At 35.6% G+C, this 14279-nt stretch overlaps 1 protein-coding gene across 2 annotated transcripts in view; it reads right to left on the reverse strand.

The window, feature by feature from the left end:
* The window catches only part of CNTN5 (contactin 5), a gene marked incomplete at both ends in the record, with an annotated part of 355379 nt that overhangs the window by 136437 nt on the left and 204663 nt on the right, over positions 1 to 14279 (reverse strand). For both annotated transcript variants that reach the window (XM_080614312.1, XM_080614311.1), the window contains one exon: positions 4917 to 5098. In XM_080614312.1, coding sequence (XP_080470438.1) covers positions 4917 to 5098 — 182 coding nt within the window. The remainder of the gene's footprint in view (positions 1 to 4916; positions 5099 to 14279) is intronic.

The following is a 14279-nucleotide window of genomic DNA, read 5'->3' on the forward strand; positions in this document are numbered from 1 at the left end:
CTGCTAAATTGTTCCTCTGTATATTTCATTCTTTTTATTATTTTCATTTTCTGATAATTCTACTATATGACACAAAGCATATCTAGTTTCATTTTATATGTTGAATTTGATCTCATCATGAACCAGAGCATTCAGAACTAGTGGGCAGCTGTTTTTCCCAGCCTGGCTGCAGAATTGTTCTCCTTAGTACACAACTGTCATTCCCTATCCTCTGTCTTGATAACATAGTCATAGCACAGGTTTTCCTCTGTAACCGCATACTTGCAAATCACAATACTATGACTGATGGGTATTAGCAACCTTTTTCATTAGTTGGGGTATTTCTAGCCTGTATTTTCTCTTCACAACCTAAATGGCCTTTGGATTTACAGATTCACACACCTTTGAGCATAAGGTAGCAAAGCAATAGGTAGATGTAGCAGGAATAGAGTTAAATGCATGATTGAGGTACATATTTTCATAGCTATTGGGTTTCCTTTTCTCCCTCTATGTACTCTTTTGTCACAAAGGGCTCCCTCTCTGCTCATACAGTCACTCTCCATAACATCATAACACTTAAAAAAGTGAAACTTGGAGCAAAAATTCTGACTGATATACATGTGGGCAAAGAAAACTTCATTCCATGACTGCACTTAATTTTAATTAGAACATATAAATTCTAAGAAGCATTTAAACAGATTTCAAAAGTAACATGTTTTTTTTTTCCTTTTTATAAATTCAACATTTATCTTCGGGAAAAAAAATTCATTTTTGCCTGGGTTTTATCTTTCCAGCGAAGAGTTTTGGGGTGAATGTAAGAATAGAAGTATGTGTTTCTTTATTCAGTAGTCTTTATGGATATTGTGCCACAGCTTTACACAGCACTCCTGAGATTTTAAAATCACTGTCCAATCCTTGATTTATTTTATACTGCATTTCTGCACCTGTTTATTCAAGGATGTCAAAATGTTTTCCAAACACAAATTGGCAATAAATCTGCAAGCCTACAGGCCAGTTTTTACACCCTCTGTGCAAGATGAAATTCAGATGCAGAAAACTCAGCCTCCTTTCTCAAATTATTCATCAACTTTTTGACTGAGAGAAAATTGAGGACAAAATTTTCAAAGAGAAATGAGTTCAGATAGTGTCCTAAAATGGGAGTACAGAGTTTGGGGTGAAAAAAAAGTTTTCTGCACACAAGGCTAATTGAGAACTATACAGGAGGAGAAGAATAGGAAATTATTACAGTGAGAAAGATAATATAGCAAATTTAACCTAAAGGTGCAACTCTGACTACAGAAATCTCTTCCTCTCAAGCCAGGGGGTAACCTGTAGTGGCACCAGTGGATTTTATTCCATACAGCTTTCATAAGGAAGTGATCAATTTTATTTTTTTTTTTAAATCAGGATGGTCCATTGCACTGCATCACAGAATGCTCCTGCCCTGAGCTTGTTCCACTTCTCTGTTATGGCAAACCTTCCCTCCTGCTGTAGCAGCAGTTCTGCTCATGGGGCACTGCTGTGAGCAGGATCAGGGAACTGATACAGCCAAAAAAAAAAAGGCCAAAAAGGTGGTTTTATGGTCTGCTTTGTACCACCACTGTCTGCTCAATGGGTACTAGTGAGTAGGTAGCACAGAAAAAAACCCAAAAGGTTCAGAGTGAGAGAGGGGCAGGAATTGCACAGAACAACTCCTACCATTGGGAAAAGGCTACTAGCCAGGATTTGTGGTGCAACTGTAATTACAAAACCTTTACAGCCAATTTCTCCACCCAAATTTTAATTGTTGTGATCTCTTTTATTAATCAATTTGAGCTTGAAGAAAATTTAATCAAAACTTAAAAGATGAACACTTTACCTGGGGAAAAATCACACCTTACAAAATAGGTGGCAATGCATATGAGGATGTCTTGCATTGTCAGTATTGTTTTTAATGACTGTCATTTCTACAGTTGAATTGCCCTAAAGTGCTGAGACTACAACTAGCTGAAATTGTCAGCATCCGAAATACCACTTTCTGAGCATCCATACTGTCAGCTGCATCAGGCAGTCATGGTATATCTGGATTGCAGCAGCAGGTAAGAAATGAAAAAAACCCACTGGTTTGTTATTAAATGTGATCAGACAGGCAGACTGGGTGTCCTGGGCTGTTTCCAAAATACTCTGTGATGACTCAGATCAGATGCAGTGGATGAAATGAAGAAGATTCAAACAGACAGTGAGTGAGTTCCTACAGATATGCAGATAGTGAGACTGCAGTATGACACAGCTGGTCCTACAACCTGCACTGAAATTTTACAAGAATCCCCTGGAAAGGAATGATGGCCTACATCTGAATTTCTGAGCCAAAACAATTTTTGTGTCCTGGAGGAATAGGATGTCAGTGCAAAGAAAATGAGCTTAAAGGTAAATAATTCATGTTGACTGTTGTTATGAACAAGAGGTACGGCAGGAAATGCTGTTTCAAGTAATGCCCCTGAATCTTGCCGTACCAGCTGTCAGCAAAGGGAAATGAGAATCTTTTAAAGTAACATATGGCTAAACTTTGTGCTGCTAGAAACCTTCCTACCCAAACTCTCTTACACCCTGGAAAGGGTTGCCAAGATAAGTAGGCCAGTGAGACTAATGCTGTCTTCATGAGCGCTGAAGGCTGCAAGAGGCTCACTGGGGAGTATTTAACATTAAGGCCAAAAAAAAGGCACTTTTAAGGGGTTAGTAACAGTTTGTGTTTCTGCTGTACTGGAGGTCACTGCTGGTCTCTTCCATTTGAAAGCCCTCTGATGCCTGCTCTGACCTTACTCCCTGCTAATGCATATAGGTGAAACTCTGACTCAGATCTGGTTTTGACTTATCTCTAAGACAATCCAAAGTATAATAATAGACTTAAGAGAAACTTAATAACATATTAGTCTCATATATCTGTTAATCAAATCTGAAGTGGACCCCCTTTCTATATTGTTAAAGAAGTTCTAATATTTTTGCAGAAAATGCCAACTAGCACAAATTTCACGCTATTCATAAAGGCAGTGACAGTAAAAAATATAATTTTGACAATGGTAGAGAAATAAAAATACGTATTTCCACCTGGACAGAGTAGAACAAAATGGGTTTTTATGTTGAAAATGTTTTCTATGGACTCCTAGATTTGTGTATCATCTTTATTTCTGCTCAGAAGAAAAATGTGTCCAGGCTAATGAGAGAGGCAGAGTTGTTTAGAACACTACATAATGTTGCTGTGATTTTATGCCACAGGTCTGCAGGGTGATCTTGAGATAATAAATTCAGTTTTTAGCATCTTAGTTTCTCTCTTGAACAGCACCTTTTATATGCCTTTAACTTTGAAAGGCGGAGGCAAAGATAGCACTAGAAAACAGCTAGTAAGTTTGTGAGCTGGGATACACTTAATAAATCATTATTATTTTTTAATTTAGACGCTTTAAGAAATGTTGTTTAAAAAGACCACGTATGGAGCTAAATTCCCCAGCCCCAGGTCCCTAGCAGGACCTGTTGTACTTCCAGGGAAGTAATTGACAATAAGAATTTGCAATACCAGATAAATATTACTGGGATATTGGCATAGGAGGAGCCATCAAATAGTTCTTGGGCTTTGACTGCTGTTTTCAGCGAAAGCCTTATAAAAACTTTGCTGCCAATGCAGCACAGACAGCACGTCCAAAATGAAAGGTGCAAACTACCATCTTTGTCATCACATATTTTTCCCAGCATATGCAAAAAAAATTGAAGACAAAAAACCTGCCTTTGGCTTTAGATGGATGAGAACCAAAAGCAAGGAGAGAATCACCATCCAGAGATATGCTGATACTCACTAAAACCAAGGGACTAAGATAAAGACACTGGAAAGCTGGAGGAGAAAGGAAAATTGATTATGGACCTGGAAATATTGACATATGTGGAAAATAAACCAAATATATGACACCAGCCTATGGTTACTTGATGAAAATGTATAACAAAGAGAACTGTGTATAGTTAGTAATGGCGAGAAAGGACTAGCAGCATTGGACTGGGATCAAGAAAAGAAAAATAAAATTGATTAACAGGAGAGACTCCTTCTTAAAGGTATCTATTAGCCTGAGGTCGCGTCTGAACTGCAGCAGTTGGAATTCCACTAACTGTGATATTTGAGGACAGAAAACAATTCAGTCTGAAAGATTCACTGCATGACCTCCTGCAGTAGACCCTTCTTCTTAAGTATTTAAGCTAGTAGGATTCATGGAATGATAGCAATTGGAGTAGCTTTAATTGATAAGAAGTATGTGGGTCTCAACCACACATTCAGTGAGGGAAACTGGGTTGTAAGTATTCAATCTGATGCATTTTTTTATGCCTACTCAAAAAACTTTTAGAAACACCAATCTTAGAAAATGTTCAGCACTTTCTGAAAATCAGAACCTTCAGAGACTGTGCATGCCTAGATTGAGAATTTTCTACAAAATCAGAAGCACTTCTCCAAGCTCCAAGCTCTTGATTCTTGTATGAGGAATTTGACAAAACTCAGCACTCAGGCACGGCAAGCACGAAACATTAATAAAACTGTGATAAAAATCCCAAGATATCACTAATATTCTTTTCTGACAGATAAATCATGTTCAGGTTGCATGTCATTGTTATACATCATATCAGGAGAAAAAAATGGACTTTTAAAATTATAGTGATACTCTTTAAAAAAATCCTATAAAACCCCATAAACATCAAGTATGAAATCGTATTTAAGACAGTTCTTTGAGAGAATAAACTTTCTTTATATCTCACGTTAATGAATTACTAAGAAATAAAAATACATATCTTAATTCAATAATAATTTTATTTTAGAAGAGTGATATTTTGTTTCTGCTGGACCTTAGCATCCTTCATATGTAGTTAAAACATTAAATGTGGACAAAGCATTGCTGCATAGTACTGTGTGCAGTTACACTTACTGTACACTTGTAGCTGTCCTCTGAAGACATTTCTTCCACGAGAGTTTTCAGCCTTACATTCATACATTCCCGCATCCTCTAGCTGCACATTAGGTATTTCAAGCACGGCTTGGGATTTTCTCAGGCGGGCTTTACTTGGATTATGACCATTAACTTTCTTCCAAGAGATTGTTGGAACAGGGCTGAAATATTTAGTAAAATTACTGTTAGCACACTTCCACTATGGAGAATATAGATTCTGCTATCTGGTAGTTTAAACATTTAATAATCTAAGTAGCAATAAAATATAACCACAATTAAGGTTCATATAATGCTTGATATACCTTGCTTTCTGTAGGGAATCCTTACTAAATGGTTTGCTACATGGAATGTGTCTCTTTCATCCACAAGGGAGGCCAAATTTTCATTGAGATGAAGTAAATCACTTGAAATACTCTCTCTAGAGCTTCTCTAGAACTCTATGTTTTACTCCTGAACACTTACACTCAATAGCGAAAAGAAAATAACTTCAAAATCTGGATGAATCTAGCAAATTCAAACACATCCCAATTTTTCTGCAATGAAATTGCAGTTCAGGAGATCAGTAAGTGATAATGTCTATGTCGGTGGGGGATTTCAGTACCACTCTATCTTGGATAAATGAAGGTGACCAAAAGTTTGCAATCCTTTTCTGCAATATTATTTAAGTTACAAAATTGGTTGTGTATAAAGTATGTATGCACTACTGCTTCTGACACACAGCATTATATGCCTGCTTGAGGGAAAGGAAGGGCTTTTCATTGTGGTTTGCTATTCCACAGAGGTCTGTGTGGAATCTGTGTCTTTCATACTGAGGGAAGAAATGGATTAAATCTTGTTTGCACTCATTCAATTTTCTTTTCTAGCCCAAGCACTCATCATTCATTGTGCATCTATTGGGCTTATCAGTATAGATATACATTGGTCTAAATATGGCAGATACTTAAGTGGGAAGGGGAAAAAAAAAAAAAGATAAAATGTAATGGATATTAAAAAAAAAATAAAATTTGTTTGTTGCTTTAAAGTTTGAGCTTCCATTTAAACACAGTTGGATCTTGACACAGTCTAAATGGGGAAATAGCACAAATTCAAAGGTTTTTTTTATTAATTTCTGCCATCATTTGCTAACTTCCCCTTACTGTAACTATATGAAGTTGTATTAAAAAATCACCTTTCTCCAAGAACTTCAAAGTTTGAGACGCACAGATACAGACATCGCAACCAACCGTGGTAAAAGCTCTAGCTATTCTTCAGACAGTTAAAATCAGGCTGTGAGACTGCAGTTATCCTCACAGTTCCAGACAAAATGCTTCAAATTCCTGTACTTTATAGAGATTCAGAAAATTCCCAGACTTGTAGTTGGAGGTCAGAATGTTTCTCTATTCTTGTTTCCTGAATATCAAATCACTGAATTTCATTGAGCCTATTAACATAATTAATTACCTTCACAAATTCAATTTATAGTCCCATATAGAATGGTATACACTACTTATTTGAATATATGAGGAGGCAAACATAATTTCCCTTATCAGTTTGCTGCACTGATTACTTCACCTGACAAAAGATACTTTATTTTAAGTGTGTGTGTATTCATCTCTGAGGTGCAGTCCTTACAACACTTCTCTATTTTTGCAAAATGGTCCTTTATCACTGTTCACCATGGAAGAAGTATATGCACAGAAATCAAATCACTTCTTTTTTTCCTTAGTAAATAAACGAGATTGATCTCTTTGTCTTCTAAACTCCAATCATGTGTATAGTTTTCTTTTCATAAATGGTTGTGGATTCTATGGTGGGTATGGATCATATGAGCTCTTTTTTTCCCCTTTTGTATCACATAGAAGCTTGACATCCTACACATTATTAAAATTAAATTTTAACTTTAATACTTTCTTGCTGACTGGTATAAAATTTTGGTGTCCTGTAGGCTTGGTTTGAGGACTCCTCTGTGCAGTTTGTATGGATCTAATTTATAAATTTTGCTCCTTATTAGAAATTATTTTACATAATTTTCAATTAGACGATTAAAAGAACTTCCCATTCTTATTTGACACAAGTACTTCAACCTGGTCAATTCTAAATATGAGGTATAAACAGGGTATTTCTGTCTCTGATGCATAAAAAACCTTACTGTCTTTAGCCCTATCACTTATGATATTCATGTCACATTCATGGCTACTATACTTTGACAGTATATATTAGAAGTAGTACAAATAACAATATTGTTTTCTTTTTTCCTCCCATGTATTAGTTCTCATATTTTATTTCCATTTGCATATTTGATATTCAGAGATATTCATACTGCATATTTGATATTCTCCCTTTCTGGAGATTTTGTAAGTAAGTTTGTTTTTTGCTTTGTGTTCAGCTTTAAGTGTAAACTCCTTATACGCTTGTTCTTTTTCTATATAGAATACAATTATGTCATGATTGCTGGCTGCAAAACAAACCATGGCCAAGCAAGTGTTTTATTAGTCATTATCAATCTCAACACAAGTCCACAGCAGGAACTCTATGCTGGTACAGTGCAATACTACTCGGCAACTGCTGTTTTACAAATGAGATAGATAAATAGATATGCATGTACACTTTATTTGGCAACATAAGGGTGCCATGCTTGTTGCCCATTGTTGCGTATTTGCCCTTACGCCCTACTTCCAGAAAGGTTAGTGACAAAAAGTCTTTTGCTGTATTGTCATGGAAGAAAACTGGTTCTGCTGAATAGAACTGGTAAGTGGAATTTTTTCATAGCCTGTATTTCTGAGAAATAATGAAGATATTATAAACTGTGAAAATTGTCTCATTTAGCTGCTATGAGATTATTCCGAAAATCAAGTATTTAGAAAATTTCTTTTAAATTGCATTTAGCTATTTTTTTTCTTTTTAATTTGCTTTTGTGTCTGCCTCAGGAAGTAAATGTGTATAACATGGCAAATACAATGGAAACTTGTTCTCTGAGTCATTAAGAAACATATTTTTAAAAAAAATCACTTTTTTCTTCATCAGTATGAGGTAGTAAGTGGTTTTTCAGAGATAAAGTTACTTTAGCCATGTAAATTTAATGATCTCAAAGGAAAGTATTCCCACACTGCAAATCACTATCCACTGACAACTTGTAGTTCTGTTTAATGAAGCTTATTTTCCTTGCATAAGTTACAACTGAGATGTGAATTTTACATCTGGAATAAAAATGTATCGATACCTATTTCTCCTCTGTAACTGTATGAGAATGAAATGAAATATATCTGATTGAGGATGTGAAAGAATAAAATTGTGTGGCTGTTCTAGAAAACTCATAAAATCCACCATAAAAGCATATACTTTTTCATACTTTCCAAATGATCCACAGCTTTTTAAAAAATAGAGTAACAGCAGAAGTATCTCTAACATTAATATGAGTTTAATGCAATATGTATAATTGTTAACTTATAATCATTATAATCCATTTTATTTTGGTCTCAGCAGGCATCTATGGGAATAGAGTTTCCTTGTTTATTATGACTCTGTTAACATTCAAACCCTATGAGTAATTTGATTCAAGTTTCAACTGAGTTCAAAGACAAGATTTTAAGATTTCTCCTTACTTTTGGAAAGAATCTGTTGAATACTACTGGTCAATCTTAGAACCATTGAGAAAAAAAAAAAACCTCTACTTGATTCCAGAAATACCATCGTTAAACTTCTAAGTTCTGACAGATCACTGGTGACTGTGATAGACATTACTGTGGGTTTATTCACTTTGAAGAAAATATGAGTTATAGTTTTACATTTACATATAGAAAATATTCTAAGTGCCCATTTTCGTAAGTATTATCTTATCTTGGACAAGTGCTATTGACTTTGTTGGGACTTCTTCACAAGTTTCACTGGAAAAAAAAAATCATTTTTTGAAAAAAATATTGAAAGCAATTTATATTCATTTATTTATTTCACCTGAAAAATAATTTAGTTAGATCTATTAAGAATTTGTTTATTTCCAGAAAGGGGTGAGGTGGAAATAAGAGTAAAGCCTGAATTTTAAAATACTTTTTCATGGATCTCAGCTCCTAGTTTTTCAGCAATATCTTAAATACAAATGTATAGGTTACTTTTTCTATATTTGGTTGGTAAAAATGGATGTGCTTTTTTTGAAATATTTTACCTTCTACTGTAATTTAAATTTCTTTTCACACTATTTCTTTTCACCATGCATCAACGTTCTGAGCTGTGCCTTCAAAACCACAGGTTCACATCATAACGTATCTTGAAAACCAAATCATGCCTGTGTATTTGACGCTAGAAAAAACCACCTTTTTCCTTATGCCCTCCAGCCTTGCAGCCCAGTTAAATATATTCTAATTATTACAGAATAATTATATAGGATTAAAATGTCAAGGAGTATAATGAAATTCTCTCCATCAGATACTTTCCAGAAACGACCATCAGCTATTCACACAACTCTACCTTTAGAATGATCCATATAAATCAGTTATGGTAAGTTGCAGAGATTTAGGAGACAAGATAATAACTTTTCCTTTCATTTCATTATTAAAAGACAGTTAGTTTTCATGAAATACAGCAGCAGTGAGTACTTGTGATTTAAGAATAGAAATAGAATAGAAAGAAATGATGATGAGTTTGAAGCCTGTGTGCAGGAACAAGTCTAGGTCTGCAAGTCCCATCAACACATCTATTACTGAACTAAAAAATCTGATGCATGTACCAGTGTCACATACTAATGTGGATATGCTTTCTCTGCTGGCTTGTTCTTTATGGCACAGAGCAAGGACAGTGTGCCTGCTTGGCTGCATGTCCAACTCTATGTCATTTTCTCCACACTTCATGTCCTAACACATTAGAGCATCTCTAACATCTAAAACAGTGCTATGGATAATGATTCATTACCTATAATGATTCATTATTCATAGTGAATTATACTCCAGAAGCTTTCCTCTGCTGACTGATCAGAGTCTAAAGCAATTACTTCAAGCTTTTTCCAAATTCTTAAATTAAAGTTAATAATGAACACAAGAGTCATCTGATTCCAATGTAATCAATCAAGAGAAAAGGGGATTCACAATAGGTGAGGTATTGGCTTCACAAGTCATGAGTAAAGGAAAAAAGATACTCTGCAATCTTTGGTTTCTCCATTTAAAAGTTAGAAAAATGTTATTTACTCTTAATGAAATCATAACAGCTTAGCTAGTTGATGAAAAATTTAGTAGAAAAGATCTGAACATCTCCTCCTGTTGATTCATTGCAAAATTCCATATTACATTTATGTCATCATCCTATAGCAGATGCTATATTTTGGGATGGAGGAAATGTTGAGCTACTATAACTATTAACTGAGGACACAAGTAAGCTTTGTTTTTGACTCCATCATTCAGTGATCCTTTTTTTCTAGTCTCTCTATGACATCCTACATCAGTTTGCTGGCCGGTGTTACTCTGAAATAAGTGGACATTCTTCTGGAAAGTATTAAAGACATAACAAATAACAGCCTGTGATTTGATCAAGGCTGTTGGGGAGATAATCTGAAGGAATTTGAAAAGCAAAATATATATATGACATCTGCTGTGTTAGTATAGAGGATAACATATATATTCGTATGGATAATACATGCTCATATGGACTCGCAGAGCCACAATACTACAGTACAACAGTGTTTACGTGCCCTATGTAAAGCTATTTTATAATTGGCCTTCTCTCATGTAATTTTGCTTCGTTCCTAACTTTGTTGAGGAGAATTTCTGTAGCTGGCACATTAATTGAGGATTTCCTAAATCTGCTGTACAGATATGGCTAATGTCTGTGTAGACATAATTCCAGAGGACTAGTTACAATGAGTCCAGGACTTCCAGAAGAAAACAGATCGGCCACCAATCATAATGTAAACCCAGTTTGGGGTGTGCAGGACACCTCTGAATGATCTGATCCGCTGCTGATCTGAAACTCCTGATCAGCTACAGATTTTGAAGACAGAGAGAGTGATGATTTCTGGAAGTGCTGGATTTAAAGCTCTTGTACCACACACTATTACACATATTTATTTTTTTGTGGGAATTCCTGAAGAGAAATGCAACAACAGTAACTATGGGACCTACTATTGACAATTGACAGAATATGTTTCCTTCTGATCCTCTGTACCTCTGACACAGACAGAAAGCCTACATATGTGTTTCTGGATTGTAAGTTCAGAGTGAAAAAAGAACAAAACACTCCTCCATCTTTGAACCTAAAGCAAAACTATGTGAATTACTGAACAAAGTTTGCAGTAGCATTTAAAAGTTTTCTTTGATGGCTGTGAGAGAAAGTGAAGAGATTTGTAATACTACTTCTTCAAAAATGACATTCTACTGACAGAGACTTGCAGTTTAGTGGGTTTATTTCCCCCTTTCAACATGCCATATGGTAAAAACAATTAATTCTTATTTTTTAGATGTACATAAGAAGCATTTAATCAGAGTGAGGCAGAATGTGGCCTGGTAGTGCTTTTTGAAATTTACCGAAGAATCTTTATTACATTGCTATGAATGATTGCAAGATTTGTAACAGCATTATGAAGTCTATGCAAGAACATGCCCACTTCAAGGAAGGTAGAAATCAATCCAGCCTGAAAAATAAGAACAAAATCCAATCCTGGTCTAGCACCTTATGACATAAATTCTTATTCAGTATGAGCTAAAAATGAACTTTAGATTGATGAAAGTCTTAGAAAGATTTACTTGACATAAACAATATGTGCTATCAAAGGAAAAAAAAACAACCAACCCTCCTGGATCTATTTGTCTTATATAAACAAACTCAGCTTGAAGATGCCATGTTCATGTTTAAAAAGGTTCTTTCCTCCCATCACAAATTTATTTCCAGGGGAAAAGAGATCCCTGCCTACAACGCTGGCAAATGCTGTTCTACTGAGAGTGTTCATCTCCTTCTTGGAATTGTTTTGTTATCAGTTGTTTAACAGTAGGATTCACAGCTTCCAGGTTTGGCACCTGCTGGTATTAACTTTTGTTAATAAGTTCCTAAAGTAAGAAGTGGTGTGAAGGGACATGGAGGAACATGACTTTTTGTCCTACGGGATTTAGAAACATATATTTCTATACCAGTTTTTGTCTACATCTTGCAGCTTGATTTTGGGCAAATTATCCTATCTTAATACCCTATGCCAAGGTTTCCTGCTTTTAAAAAGAGAAAACAGCCATTTTAAGTGTCTGTGACCTGTAGATGAAAAATAAAACATCATGATAAGAATTGTTTTTGAGGGTGAAGGCAAATTACTACCCCTGGACTTCTACATTGAGAATTTGCTTAATACTCAACAATACTAAGATGCTAGCGGTCCTTGTTCCCTTAGTAATCCTCCTGTATGTAGAAAAAACACTGAATATTTGAATCCCTAGTTTCAACAAGGAATTGGATGCATAGCATCTAGAATGATTTGCTCCATTTAATGCACACCAGGGATCTTGGCACGTCATTAAATTGCGAGTACCATGATACATTTAAAAGACAAGTCTAAATTAGCTTCCTTTTTGCCTGCAAATTGTATATTAAATCTGGTTAGAATTCCTCAGACCTCCAACCCTTCATTTATCAATGTAGTAATTCATCATGTCCTTTCATACTTTGTTTTGACCAGCAGTTCCGTGTAGGGGATAACAATGTATGTGCCACTGTCACCAGGATTCAGTGGAAATGAGGGCTGTTAATGTGCTCTGAATGTCCTTACTATAGAATCATGTTATCTGTAATATCAAAGGTGTTTCTATGTGTCACTATTATCGTGGGAGGAGGCAAGAACTGTTCTGTGTTCATGGAAAAGTACAAGGAGGCTTAATCATTTCTGAAAGACAGTACCTAGAAAGGAGCAGCTGGTGGGGCTAAATGGCCATTCCATGAGGCATCTGTATACTTAGCAAAGAGGCACTCATTCCCTGAGGCTTTTCATACAGTTGCCCAAGATAAAAAAACAGCTTATACTCAGGGAGAAAGCTGTGCTTGTGCCAGTCACTGAATTTAAGCAAAGGTCAATCACAGTATGTCATGTACGGAGCGGAAATGCCTTCAGATAAAGTAGTTGCTTTCAAATGGATTGAATTAAAAAAAGTCTTTTCCCTCTGTTCTGCAAATCCTGCATGACACTCAGGATGCAAACCTTTCATAAAACATTCTATATTTCTATGATACTATGATACAGTGTCTCTTGACTGCCACAAAACTGAAAAGATTTGCTGACATATCCCAAAGAAATGCCCAACAGAACTGTCATACCTGACCCTGAAAACAGTGAAGCCTGTTTTATATCACAGATATAAGTTAATACCATTTTGTGTGTGTATATATATATGTAACAGTATGACTCATGTTATATTCCCTTGTTTGTATGCAATAAGACTCAGCTGCTTCTTGCCACCTAGACTACTCACTCATCTTGATGCCCCTGAGATGCAGAGTAGGACAGAAGTTAATTTTAAGTTTATTTTAAACTGTGCATTTGGTCTGCTACTCTTTAACGTGATATCAGGGCTGGAGGGAAAGGTGAATTCATAGATTTGTATTAAAAGGATTTATGTCAGAAAAGAACTTGATTTCAAAATAGAAATCCTCATGAGACCCTTTTTTGACACTGGATTAGTGGGAAGGGTCAAGATATGGGAAGTTTTTGTCAGGTTATCTTGTCACTTTATAGCAGGAGATGCCACCTGCAAGATCTGAAAGCAAGAAGAATCCTGCTGTCTACAGCCAAAAAACAAATACTAGTTCTGAAACATCCTGGAACAGTATAAATTAGGCAATATTTGATTAGCCAAAATCAGCCAACAAAAGGATTAAAGTCAGGGAAAAAGATACGGAAAACCTGGGTCAAAGCTTGAACTGGCAGACTGAAAGAAAAAGTCCTATTTCACAAATCTGAAGAGCAGAGAGGGTAAAGATTTGTCCTTTTCAGGTAAGAAACGATATGGTGTAATGCTGGAAACTTGCATTCACTATGTTGAGGGACCAGATGGCTAACTGCATTTGTAGAGAACTGTTTAACCGGGACCTGTGACTCATTATAAGACTATTGTTTGTGAAGTTTGTGTTGCTGGCAAAAGTCACATACAGCTGAAGTTCAGAAGAAGAAAAGAAAGGAACCAGGCACTATAAAACCTTTGACCAAAGATGCACTTCCTGAATGCCTTTAACCTTCCTTCTTTTCTGAAATTACTCTCTTCCTCATTACATGATTTGGCAAACACTGACCAGACCTCACAGAAACATCCAACGTGTCTTTGCAAAGTCTATCTTTTTACACCTGCAAAAAGATTTGCAATATCTAGAAGCCTTCTTTATAGCCATTACCCTATGTCATTGTCTTAA

Source organism: Psittacula echo (assembly GCF_963264785.1).
Source record: "Psittacula echo genome assembly, chromosome: 3".
NCBI classification, from domain to species: domain Eukaryota; kingdom Metazoa; phylum Chordata; class Aves; order Psittaciformes; family Psittacidae; genus Psittacula; species Psittacula echo.